The sequence below is a fragment of the Dendrobates tinctorius genome, unplaced genomic scaffold (genome assembly GCF_039654945.1).
Source record: "Dendrobates tinctorius isolate UK_male_01 unplaced genomic scaffold, ASM3965494v1 ptg000098l, whole genome shotgun sequence".
Classification (NCBI taxonomy): domain Eukaryota; kingdom Metazoa; phylum Chordata; class Amphibia; order Anura; family Dendrobatidae; genus Dendrobates; species Dendrobates tinctorius.
In genome coordinates, this window is record NW_027361766.1 from 21,125,450 (window position 1) to 21,139,448 (window position 13,999).

The 13,999-nt window shown below is 41.4% G+C and overlaps 1 protein-coding gene across 2 annotated transcripts in view; it reads right to left on the reverse strand.

Annotated features, from left to right (window-relative positions):
* The window catches only part of KLHDC8A (kelch domain containing 8A), a 105,071-nt gene that overhangs the window by 26,341 nt on the left and 64,731 nt on the right, over positions 1-13,999 (reverse strand). Inside the window, exons 2-3 of one of the 2 annotated variants that reach the window (XM_073587204.1) lie at positions 8,728-9,155; positions 5,576-5,740 (exon numbers count right to left, since the gene is read on the reverse strand). In XM_073587204.1, the coding sequence (XP_073443305.1) occupies positions 5,576-5,740; positions 8,728-9,103 (541 nt within the window). In that variant the 5' untranslated portion in view covers positions 9,104-9,155. The remainder of the gene's footprint in view (positions 1-5,575; positions 5,741-8,727; positions 9,156-13,999) is intronic. The other variant, XM_073587205.1, reaches the window with a different exon arrangement.

The following is a 13,999-nucleotide window of genomic DNA, read 5'->3' on the forward strand; positions in this document are numbered from 1 at the left end:
TTTGTGGGATAGATGAAATAACGCCTTCACATTTTATATACCGCTTTCTTCCAGGTAATTTTACAGCTCATATCACTAGAGATAACATTGGCCAATGTTCTGACCTTTCATATAGAATCCTTTATCTGTGTATTCTGGAAACTGTTAGTCTTTCTTAAAATCCAGGAGTTATGAAAATCACATTAACAGGCAGTGGTGAAATGTCATGGAATGCAGAAACTCAGGTTTTGGTTGAATTATTACTTCTTCATGATTCATGTTCGGTTTTATGTATCAACTGTGAATGCTTGTGGCTAAGTACCCAACCGAAAGCTGTAGGCAGGTGTATATTGTTTTCAAAAATTCTGTAGGGAATGTACCAACCAGCTGACTACCTAATACAATAAGTCATGTGAAATCGGCTGAGCAGCATTCCAACATACAGAAAACTAGAGCGTAAAGATAATACAATCCACTCCCTATTCGCCTTCAGGGTCACTAATATCATGCATTCAAGTGTTTTTCTCCTTCTATTGCTAGTGTATGCCATCTTATGTCACCAATTTCAAGAATGCAAAGAATGTACCAGCTTCAACCGTGTCTAGTTCTGGAGCACATATGGTTCCTCCTTTGAAGTATTAGCAATTTAATAATTAAAATATTTGTAAAATGCAAAGATTTTCCTATTAGCTTTATAAACTCTATCAGCATTATTGATTTTTACTATCAGTGCTAAATCCATTATACATCTGATCCCAATGATGCCTGACCCTATTGACTTGTAATATGGTCCCTTGGGGTTCTACTGCTGTTATGTCCATCACTTTAAAGAGAAAGAGTCAGTAGGATTTTGCCATGTAAAGAGTGCCATATTATTGCTGTAATACTGATTAAAATGATACCTGCAGTGAAGAAATTGATTTTTCATGACATATTGTATTTCATAATAGTGGTAAAATTTGTTCGATATGACTTGCATTTATTTGTGAAAAACAAATCGGAAATTTGGCGAAAATTATGAATACTATGTGGGGGGAAATTACTGTTTGTGCGCACGGCAGGGATCGGAAGGGAAGGAGCACAGTTTGTCTTTATGTGCAAAACTGGCTGGAATCAAGAGCGAACACCCTGTCACATTTGAAGCGCCCTTAATGTGCCTAAAAAGTTGAAACCACCCACAACTGACCCTATTTTGGAAACTAGACCTCTCAAGAAACTTACATCGATGTTTGATGAGCTGTGAAAATAAAAAAAAAATACATTTTTGCACAAACATTTTCTTTTAGCTCCAATTTTTTTATTTTCACATTGGTAACAGGATAAAATGGACCCCAACATTTACTGCGCAATTACTCCTGAGTATGCCAATATGCCATATGTGGGGGAAAACTGCTATTTGAGCACTTGGCAGTGTCTGGAAAGGAAGGAGTGACGTTTTGGAATATAGACTTTGATGGAATGGTCTGCAGGATTTATGTCACGTTTGGAAAGCCTCTAATATGCCTAAACAGTGGAAATCCCCCACAAGTACAGTATATTGGAATTGATCCTCTCAAAGAATTTATTTAGATGTGTGGTGAGCCCCCAAGGGCTTTACAGAAATTTATAACGTAGAGCCATGAACATGAAAAAAAAACCACATGAAAAAAAAAAACAATTTTCCCATAAAAATGTTCTTTTAGCCCCAATTTTTTATTTTCATAAGGGTAACAGGAGAAAATGGACCTCAAAATTTGTTATACAATTCATCCTGAGTACGCCGATACCCCATATGTGGGGAAAACTTCTGTTTGGGTGTATAGCAGTGATGTTTTGGAGTGCAGATTTTGATGGAATGGTCTGTGGGCAGTATGCCACATTTGGAGAGCCCCTGATGTGTCTGTGCAGTGGAAACCATTCACAAGTGACCCTATATTGGAACTGATCTATTGTTTTCCTAATATGTGAATGTTATAATGTGGTGGCATACGTAAGTTGTGTAGAGTGCATCAGGTTGACATATGTAAGCCTTGTAGAGTGCATCATGTTGGCTTGCGTGAGTTGTGTAGCGTGCATCAGGTTGGGATATACGAGTTGTGTAGAGTATGTCAGGTTGGGATAAGTAAGTTGTGTAAGTCATAAATAAATATAGTAGTCCATGGATGTGTGGTACAGTTTGAATCACTCTTTTATACACATGCCATTTTTGTCGGGGCAGGTATCGCATAGCTGTCCTTTCTTATCCCCCTTCTGTAACACACTCGGCACCTTTTTTACAACCTTACTTTTTTTGATATTTGAGGGACTTCACCAGGGAAATGTTGCCCTGGTATGAGACAGGCACCTATAGTTCTGGAGGTACTGGGGCCCACTCCTTACTGACTTTTAAAGATTAGGGTCTTGATCACTACCTCCTGGAACTGAAGGCACATTCCAGTCTGGCCTGCACATCGTGATAGCACGAAAGCGTTGTACTGGGTGGGCCATTTATATGGATACACCTAAACAAAATGGGAATGGTTGGTGATATCAACTTCCTGTTCATGGCACATTAGTACATGGGAGGGGGAAAACTTTTCAAGATGGGGTGTGACCATGTCGACCATTTTTAAGTCGGCCATTTTGGATTCAACTTTATTTTTCCAATGGGAAGAGGGTCATGTGACACATCAAACTTATTGAGAATTTCACAAGAAAAACAATAGTGTGCTTGGTTTTATTGTAGCTTTATTCTTTCATGAGTTATTTACAAGTTTCTCTTTGTTAACAGCCATTGACGTGTCGCAGAGGTTAACACGTGAGGAGTGGATAGAAATTGTGTTGATGTCTGGTGAACGCAGTACCCGGATCATTGCAGCAGTTTTCAATGCAAGACACCGTGCACAAGAAGACTGTCACCATTCCCATTTTATTTAGGTGTATCTATATAAATGACCCACCCAAAAAAGTTTGCCTCATCACTGAACATAATGTTCAATTTTTGTTTTGTCCATTCTGCAAATTCAGCATGCCAATCTGGGTCAACAGCCATTCCTATTTTATGCCGGTGTATCCATATAAATGGCCCACCCTGTACATTGCCATCTGTACAATATGCATGGCCAGCTATTTGTACCACAACTTAGCTTTTCTCACAGTACCGTACGGCAGGAGGATCAGAGAAAAAACTCCCCCCATGTTCTTGTTGTACCCCAGGACACAGTCTGGTTTGACTTATGTAGAGGAACCTCATACAAAGGTGGAGGTACTGCCATCACTATGTATGGTGGTCAAGAAAAGGACATCCCTCCTGTCCTTGTACTTTAACATCAGTATGTTGTTGTTACATTGACCTCTGCTCTCACCCTTTCTGAGCAAATGCTCAATTAGAATCTTAGGGAGGCCTCTCTGATTTTTGCAGACAGTACCACATGCTGTGGTAGCTCGTGCAGAGAGGGACTTGAAGAATGGGATGCTGGTATAAAAGATATCTAGGTAAAGGTGATAACTTGATCCAGCAGTGGGTGCACCAAAGCCCACACAATTTTCAAACTCACTTCCAGGTCAGGGGAGCATTCAGATTGTTGAATCCGAGTGTTCTTTCCTTCATAAACTCTAAACCTGTGGGTGTACCCTGAGGTATTCTCGCACAGCTTGTAGAGTTTAATTCTGTACCTAACTCTCTTAAATTGCAGGTATTGTCAGAATTTGAGCATCGCCTTGCAATGTATTAGGGACTCTTCCACACAGATGTCCCTTTGGGGAAGGAACACCTCAGCAAACTTGTTGCTGAAGGGATCAATGACCGTCCGAACTTTATTGTTGTAATGCAAAAAATTTTGAATGGCCTCAAAGCGTTTGAATCATAGCCATGTGGAACACTGGAGTGTTATATAAAACATCAACACTTCAATATTGCCAAAGTGGTGGCTTCTTCACTAAACAATGTGAAGAACAAGGCTTTAAAATGTCTTGATTTCTACTGCATCTACAGGGGTCCAGTTACAAAATGAAGTAGTGGTGTTTGGGCCAAATATTGCTGGGAATACAAATTTGTTTCGGCCACCATCAGGTCTACAAAATTATTACAGAAAAAGACCTTGAAAACTATTTCTGTAATGCAATGTGGGGCTCACAAACGGTTGGCGCTGGTTCATTTTCTGTCCCGGAATGACTGTGTGGCGATTTGGTATCACTTGAGTAAGAGGAGGAGTCACATAAATAAACTAAGGTGGGTACCCTCTCTCTGTATACCAAATTTTATTCAGGTGTGTGTGTGTGTGTGTTTATGAATGTGTGAGTGTTGGTGTAATGTTTTTTATTTTGAAGGCAAAAAAAGGAAAAGCATCTATAAAGAAAAATAAAAAAATAAAAAGAATATAAACATTTGGTAAAATAAAACACAAAACTTGCTAATCGGATGTCAGTAAAAAAGAAAATTACTGAGCGAGCGCCCTTAACTATCTGACACTAAACCTAACTATACTCGGTAAAAAATACTGTAATAGATGTTGATTTCAACAGTATAGCTTTACTATCCCTAATCTAGTCCTATCAACTAATCTAAACTTTTTTTAGTCTTTTTTTTACACAAAAAATGGGCATTACTGATCAACATGGATGTGATTCTTTTTTTCGTTTTCCACTTCCTGCTCTTTCTGCTGCTGCCTGCGGTTTGCGCATGTCTTACAGATCCCCAGTCACTGTGCTTAGGGCGCGCACTCCCCCTTTCTTAAAGAGACTGCATTTACTGTTATAAAGTGCCCCCAGCCAATGGCTCCGAGACACTTATTATTTATGGCACCTTCACCTGATTGGGGGTGCCTGGGCAACATGTTTAGTCAGTTGGTCTGCACGCTTGCTAGTTCTCAGGTCGCCTGTGTATTCCCGCCAGTTCCTGCTAGTACCTGTACTTGCTTGCTCTGCTCGTTCCTGCTTGTGCCTTCCAGCATAACTGCCTGCACCTGCCGTGCCATTCTGCATATCAGCTGTACCTGCTGTGCCAATTTGTATACCAGTCGTACCTGCCTGCACCCGTCGTGCCAGTCTGAAAACCAGCTGTACCTGCCGTGCCAGTCTTTATACCAGCCATACCTACCAAAACCTGCCGTGCAGTCTGTATACCAGCCGTACCTGCCTGCACCTGTCTTGTCTTCCAGTGTTACTACCGTGCCTGCCTGTACTTGCCAGGTCCATCCGTTTTTGGCATTCCATCTTCCTGCCCCTTTGGGGGTCAGCTGCCGTGTGTCTGAGGTCTGCCCTGGAGTAGAACTTGACGTCAAGTCTATACCCTACAATCAGGGTCTCTTGCGAAGAGTCATGTGTACACCTAGCCACTTCCCTCCAGGCTCTCCTGGGGCCATGGCACATTGTTTATTGGTGGCTCTTAAAATCACAGTCAATGAGGAACTTTAGTTTTTGCAATGGGGATGTAGTCTGTTTTTACAGATGTCTTATGTAAGGAAAGCATTTGTGGCATGGAGAGTGTGCTACATTACAAAGTCAGCAACCATATCTAAGTGCAGAGAAGAGCAAGGTGCCTTACTAGTGTTCAAGCCATACTTCTTTATATCTCTCACTGCCATGGAAAAAATGTTAAAACTATCCACCACCATATATACTTTTAAAATAAACTTACCCAATACATAAATCTTGCTGCCTCGGAGAAAGGATGTAGCACCATAGCGGGGTGTTGGCATTGGTGCAAAATGGACCCAAATATCTTTTAACATGTCAAACTGCTGAAGGAAACACTGCGGTCGCAAATCTGATCCCATTCCTCCGGCAGCATATACCCTGCAATCTGAAACGAAAACCAGAAAAGATCCTTTTACATAGTAACATAGTTATTAAGGTTGAAGGAAGACTTTAAGTCCATCTAGTTCAACCCATATCCTATCCTAACCTGCCCTAACACGTTGATCAAGAGGAAGGCAAAAAAAAACCCATGTGGCAAACAGTAAGCTTCATATTGGGGAAAAAATTCCTTCCCGACTCCACATACGGCAATCAGACTAGCTCCCTGGATCAATACAATATTAAGGAAACTAGTGCATATACTCTGTAATATTATACTTTTCAAGAAAGGCATCCAGTCCCTTCTTAAATTTTAGTAGGGAATCACTCATTACAACATCATATGGCAGAGAGTTCCATAGTCTCACTGCTCTTACAGCAAAGAATCTGCGTCTGTGAGTATGCTTAAACCTTCTTTCCTCCAGACGTAGAGGATGCCCCCTTGTCCCCGTCACAGGTCTAAGGCTATGTGCACACGTAGTTGGAAGTTCTGCGGATTTTTCGGCGCGGATTTTGAAAAATCCGCAGGTCAAAATACCTGCGATTTACTTGCGGATTAGCCTGCGGTTTCACACCTCACAATGGTGAAGGTGTGAAACCGCAGCAGAATCCGCACAAAGAATTGACATGCTGCGGATTGTAACCCGCGGAAAAATCCGCAGCATGTGCACAGCGTTTTTGGTTTTACCATTGCAAAGAATGGTACTGTACAACGCAGCAGAAACTGCTGCGGACCCGCAGGGCCAAAAACGCTGCGGATCCGCAGCAGAATCCGCAACGTGTGCACATACCCTAAGAGTAAAAAGATCATTAGAAAGGTCTTTGTATTGTCCCTGCATATATTTATACATTGTAATAAGATCACCCCTAAGCCTTCGATTTTCCAAACTAAATAACCCCAAGTGTAATAACCTGTCTTGGAGACCCCCCAGTACTCTAATAACCTTGGTCACTTTTCTCTGCACCCGCTCCAGTTCAGCTATGTCTTTCTTATACACCGGAGACCAGAACTGTACACAGTATTCTAAGTGTGGTTGCACTAGTGACTTATATAGAGGTAAAATTATGTTCTCCTCATAAGCATCTATGCCTCTTTTAATGCATCCCATTATTTTATTTGCCTTTGCAGCAGCTGCCTGACACTGGCCACTAAATGTGAGTTTGTCATCCACCCATACACCCAGGTCTTTTTCAGTGACAGTTTTGCCCAGTGTTTTACAATTAAGCACATAATTATACATCTTGTTTGTTCTACCCAAGTGCATGACCTTACAGATCCAGAAACACATGGGCTTTTGTGTCTCTATAAAAACTATATTCGAGTCGGTCATCATTGTTCAGGTTCTTGAAGTCCTGATGATTTGCTCTATTACCTGTGTAAATCAATTAAAAAGTATTAGGAAGAATTATTAGGCTCAGATTAGAGACATAATCAGTATTGGGTGTAGCGGGTGCGTGTCGATTTTCTTTTTTATGATCATTTTGACACTTCTTAAAAATGAGATAATGTTTCCTTGAAAATAAAATCTAGTCTTGTTAGAAATATTTGAGCTAAGACATCTTTTCAGATTGCTATGGAAACTGTGAAATTCAGATCTCTTGAAGATCCTGCACCTTTTTTTTGTAAAATTATACTTCAGAACGCTTTTTGGAAGGATATGCGATTTTTTTTTTCTGGGATGATATTAGGACAACTTTCTTAGAAGTAACTGAGCCGTAAGGTCACCTTATATATTAGACAGAAGTACATTTACGGTTGAACAACCTTGAAGGAGTCATTGCATGCATATGAACTTATCGCTAATGCAGTCATGTACATATACAGTAAAGTGGCTGTCTGGGGCCTCAAGCTACAAGTCTACAGTCATGGTATGTGACTGCAGACTTGTGAATCCTCACACAGCCGCACTGTGAGGAGACTCTCCGGTGCTGGCACTGGGAGCGTGTGACCGCAAGTATGTGAATTGTATACATGAGTCACATGCCTACTAGATGGGCAAGTCCTCACTCAATGCAAGTGTATTGAACAAGGCCAGATACAGTCTAGTCGGAATGTGGTTAGAAGTATACAAATCACATACTTGCGGTTACATGACTGCTCGCTCCTGACATCAGAGAATCCTCACAGCACATATTGATCATGATGCAAAAATTCACCAGTCTGCAGTCACATAGAGTGACTGCAAACTTGTAGCCTGAGAACAGACAACCCCTTTAAGTCCACATTGACCATTGACCAAAACAGACTACACATAGTTTTCAGTGATACCAGGTGAAGGACACATGATCTTTTTGGGAACATTCAGGGAAAAATCTTTCATTTGAATATTGGACTAGCCATTCAAAACCTACTCATTTTCGATCCAGATGATTTTGGTGTGTCATTGGTCAGCTATGATGGCATGTTGTTAAAGAGTAACTCTCAATTTTATTTCTTTTTTAAAAAATCAATAGTACCATGTGAAAAATTTAAACTTTTTAATATATCTCATGAGAGAAATCAACTTCTTGATCTTCCTGTACTAATTATTCATTCTCAAAATTCTCAGTTCTTCAGTGAATACACCTTTCCCCATTACTAAGATAGCAGATGACAGTTGGTGCTCGTAGAGTTCTATGGAGAACTTGTCTGTGTGTCTGTCTGTCTCTAGCTCCTCCCTCCAAATAATTTTAAAAGCAGCAACTGTCATCTCTAATCTCAGTATTGGGAAAATTTGTCTTCATTGATTTTAGCCATGAACTGAGAGTCAATGATAAATCAAGGGGGAGTTCAAAGATATATTATAAATTTGCTTAATCTCATATGTACTATTGATTTTTTTAAATAAAGACTAAGATGGTGGTTATTTTTTACATTTCACAATATGAATGTTTGTTGAATTTGAAATGATTCACTTTCATTAATTTTTGTCTAACGTGGATGGGTACCTTTAGTTGACTCACAAACAAGGTAAAATGAAGGTGAATGAAGGGTAAAGGGACATTAATGTTTACCTCGAGCAGTTATTGAAATGCCCATGGCAGGCTCGCGTAAAGAGCTCTTTTTCTTCCACTTGCCCTCGTCGATATTGTAAACCTCTACAACCTTTAGAGGCGTCTGGTTTTCCCCCACTCCCCCAACCACCATTATTCTTTTGCCCAAAGAAACCACTGCAACTCCAGCTCTAGCAGAAGGCATGGGCGTCAAGTTAGTCCAACGGTTGACCTCAGGAGAAAACATCTCAAATGTGTTCATTGGGTTTCCTGCATCATCACATCCTCCAATAGCGAAGATTTGTCCTCCTGCTTCTACCAATGAGCAGTATACCCGTGGACAAGAGAGCGGTGCTAGTGACTGCCATCGGAAGTCCTTGGTAGGGGGGACCTCCATGTCGGATCAATACAACAGCAGGGATTCATTTGTCAATTCCGCAGCTGACTCCCTAAATTCAAAATAAGAAAGGGATAACAGAAAATGATGCACTAGTCCTATGTTACGTTGCTTTTTAATTTCATTTTGCAGTAGCAGCAATGAGCAAATGAACTAGGCTGCTTTTCAGTATTGGTTGTTATGTAATTTGGCTGCAGCAAAGGATAATCAATCTTCAGTTTATGAGTAGCGCAGTCTGCAAATTCTAAATCATGAAGATTTCTGCAGATGCACTGCAGATATAGGCTACGTAATGGAGAACAATCCTGCTGATCACTTCTGTTTCCCCATTAGAATATATTAAAGCACATTTTCATATGCCCCATAATATCTCAATCTTAAAATGTGGCAAAACACAAAGTTATTGAATGTAACACTATAAAACAAAGAAACAACAACAAGCCAACATGATGTATAAACATGATAAAAAGTGAATTTCATTGGTAAGGTGCTGCTATTGTAGTCATGCACTGAAGCTAACTACCTTAAAGAGGTCCTGTCACCAGGTCAAAAGTGGCCAGTTTTTGCTTTTATTTTATTCCCCCTGCTCCCCTGAGTGTACCATTATTTTTTGTTCAATTCGCCATATGATTCCAGAGATATCGGCTTTTTTATTTAGCGCTAATTATTATGGTCTTTCTCAGGGGGTCTAGTTCATAGGATTGTCTGGGGGAGGGGAGTGTATTTAGGCTGCTCTGCATTATTAACCTGAAAGTAACGCTCCTTTGGTAAAAACCAAGAGTAGCACTAAATTAAAAGAGCCCATATCTCTGGAATACCATGGTGGATTAACAATAAAAAAAAAAAAAAGCGGGGTACTTAAGATGAGCATCAGAAATAAAATAAAGCAAAAACTGGCCACTTTTGATGTGGGAACAGGTCCTATTTAAAGTCTGTGCAACATTTAATGGCCTAATGAGGAGCTTTCCCCAATTACAGGCTTCTTGTTATTTTTGGGTAATGCAACTGTAAGCATGTCTCTCCCCCTTAAAACAGCATTGTAAAGGAGTGTGATCTTATATGTGATTTGATTGCATTTTTGTGACTTGTGATATGTGAAACTGCATAGCTTTTTATAGGCACTAACACATGCAGTTCTCCTAATGAATTGTAATTAATGCACAATGTTATTTGTGTATTATGTGGTGCAGTGACCACTGTGTCCGCTAGGGGGCACTGTGTGGATGCCCCAGAACAGGCATACAGGCATGTCCATTGTGGTAATGGAAATAGGATGAACGGCAGGATGGTAAATGACCGTTATGCATCCCAGGGTGGGTGGCCCTAGGATGGAATCTTGAATGTGTGTTAATCGGCAGAGGTACTGCTGAGGTTTTTGTTACACTGTATCAGGGAAGGCTTCCAGGTGGCTGGTGAAACGAGTGGGACCAGTCACCAACAAACCCACCCAGGGGCGTGTGTCTGAAGTAAAGCCTATGTGTGTGGTTGTGAATCTGAAGGACCTGCACTGAGGTCATAGCCATGTGATGCTGTGGGTGTGGCTACGGACCATATAAGGTGACCAGGGTAGGTCACTTGGGTGAATGCCTGGATCTGATTGGTCCGTGTGGAAGGTCCCGGGAAGGCAGACGTGCTACAAGGCACGCTGCCTTCCTGAAGCGCACATGAGGACACCGCTGACCGTGTGTGGCCTGTGTGTATTAGCCTGTGAGTACTGGACAGTCCCCAGGAGGGAAGGGACGTCAGGACTGAGAAGCAGCTAAGATGTAACCCTGGACAAGGGGAATTAACTGAGACTGTAGAGCCTGTTTGCTGGGCAAAGCGCAGCCTGTGTGACCACAAGGCTAAGAGAGCAGAGCTCTACATTGAATCTTCCTTTGGTCTGATGTAAGACTGTTGCTGCTGTATGGTTTATGCTGTACAATAAACCAGATGGACTGATTTATGTGAACAACCTGTGCCTGACGTGGTTAATCCGCTGCCGAGGCAGTGTCCCTCAACATGAACACTGGGCGCTACCTTACAATAAGCTATAGGGAAAGTATAGAATACAGTTTAATGCTTAGGTTAGAGATAGCTAGTGACTTTAGATAGATGAGGACATAAGGTATAGTATAAGGCTGATAGTTAGATTTAGGAAAGAGAGATATGCAGAGGTGGCCATATTAATTATAGGAAGTGAAGCAACAGGTTTAGATACAGTTAGTATGTTTAGATCCACCCCTGCATGGTAGGGAGTAGGGTCATATAAAATGGAGTACTTCCAGGTTAGATTAGATTGATGGATAGATAAGGTTTAGTAAGAGTTCAAGGCCAGAAGGCTGGAATGCACAAGGAGTAAACACTGTTTTGGCAGTGTGAGAACGTCACGAACGATCTTCAGAAAACATTCCTGCATTGTACGGGGCCTGCGGCCTGAACTAGGCACTGGGAAGTGTGTCTTATTCTCTTCCAACAAGTGAAGTAGACTTTGAGGGCACTGCATATAAAAGAAGGGGCATGGTGGCTTTATGGTGTTGTCATTATGACTGGTGATTGACATTGTGAGCACTGTTTATACATCTGGCGGACACTGATGGTGTTGTATCTGCACGTCACTTTTTAGCATCTGAATATTTTGCCTAAGTGTCATTATTCTCTTTGTCTCATTCTAGAATTTGTCCAAACAATAAAGCATGTCTGCACATGTGCCTTGGTCTATGAAATATTTTCAAGTCTTGGAATTAGGGCATCCAGCCATACATAAATTAGTCCACAGGCTTTGAATCTCTCATGATAAAATACAAAAATGTATATACGGTACTATCTTTATGTTTGCTTAATTGGTGAATGCAGTTAAATAAACTTCCAAACTTTAGTGTGCCATGGGGCCATGTCCTGGCTCCACTGTATAATGCATTACAATGTGTGCGTATGGAGATACATGACTTAAAGAAACAACGCTGGAAAGAATTTGGAGATACTTTTCTTTATCACATAAAGCTTACGATTCACCTGTATACATGTTGTCACCTAGACAGGGACGAAAGAGGCTAAAAAAAAATAATCTGAGAAGTTTGATGAATTCTTGGAACCCACAATTGTGCTCTCTTGTTTTCCTTTTAAGAAGAAATATATTACAATGTGACAAATTTCTATTAGGAAAAATACTTATCAGAGGTGCAGCTTCCTGAGCCCAAATCAAGATTTGTAATAGGACTTTCTAGCAATAAGGCCACATTCAGATGGACTTCCTAAAACTATGGCCAGACACAACCTCAAATTGTAGATGCGACTCTCTATGAAGGTCAGTGTGCTTGTCGGCATAGCGCATGTGTGCAAGAACTGTGTGTCTATCTATTACATATGTGTTTGATATTGATCTATCATCTAGTCATCTATCTATGTCTCTTTCATCTGTTATTTGTCCATGTGTCTCAATCTATATTTAATGTAAGTATGTAATTTCTATCCCTCATCTATGTATGTCTCTATCATCGATATACAGTATCTCATATGTATCTATCAATGTATGTCATATGTATCTATCATCTATCTATGTATCTCATATCTATCTACTGTATCTAGCTATCTATTTATCTATTATTATTATTATTATTATTATTATTATTATTATTATTTATTGTTATAGCGCCATTTATTCCATGGCGCTTTACATGTGAGGAGGGGTATACATAAAAACAAGTACAATAATCTTAAACAATACAAGTCATAACTGGTACAGGAGGAGAGAGGACCCTGCCCGCGAGGGCTCACAATCTTCAAGGGATGGGTGGTAATACAGTAGGCGAGGGTAGAGCTGGTCGTGCAGCGGTTTGGTCGATCGGTGGTTACTGCAGGTTATAGGCTTGTCGGAAGAGGTGGGTCTTCAGGCTCTTTTTGAAGGTTTCGATGGTAGGTGAGAGTCTGATATGATGTGGTAGAGAGTTCCAGAGTAGGGGTGATGCGCGAGAGAAATCTTGTATGCGATTGTGGGAAGAGGAGATAAGAGGGGAGTAGAGAAGGAGATCTTGTGAGGATCGGAGGTTGCGTGCAGGAAAGTACCGGGAGACGAGGTCACAGATGTATGGAGGAGACAAGTTGTGGATGGCTTTGTATGTCATGGTTAGGGTTTTGTAATGGAGTCTCTGGGCAATTGGGAGCCAGTGAAGGGATTGACAGAGGGGAGAAGCTGGGGAATAGCGGGGGGACAGGTGGATTAGTCGGGCAGCAGAGTTTAGAATAGATTGGAGGGGTGCGAGAGTGTTTGAGGGGAGGCCACAGAGCATGAGGTTGCAGTAGTCAAGGCGAGAGATGATGAGGGCATGGACTAGGGTTTTTGCAGATTCTTGGGTGAGGAATGAACGGATGCGTGAAATATTTTTGAGTTGAAGTCGGCATGAAGTGGAAAGGGTTTGGATATGTGGTTTGAAGGAGAGATCAGCGTCAAGGATTACTCCGAGGCAGCGAGCTTGTGGGACTGGGGAGAGTGGGCAGTCATTTACTGTAATTGATAGGTTCATAGGGGGGGTCGCGTGAGATGGGGGAAAGATGATGAATTCTGTTTTGTCCATGTTGAGTTTCAGATATCTAGTGGAGAAGAAGGATGAAATAGTGGACAGACATTGAGGGATTCTGGTTAGTAGGGAGGTGATATCTGGTCCAGAGATGTAGATCTGTGTGTCATCAGCATAAGGATGATACTGAAAGCCATGAGATTCTATGAGCTGTCCCAGGCCAAAGGTGTAAATAGAGAACAGCAGGGGCCCAAGGACTGAACCTTGTGGGACTCCGACAGATAGGGGGCGAGGTGAGGAGGTGGTGTGTGAGTGGGAGACGCTGAATGTCCGGTCTGTTAGGTATGATGAGATCCAGGAGAGGGCCAAGTCTGTGATGCCGAGGGATGAGAGGGTCTGT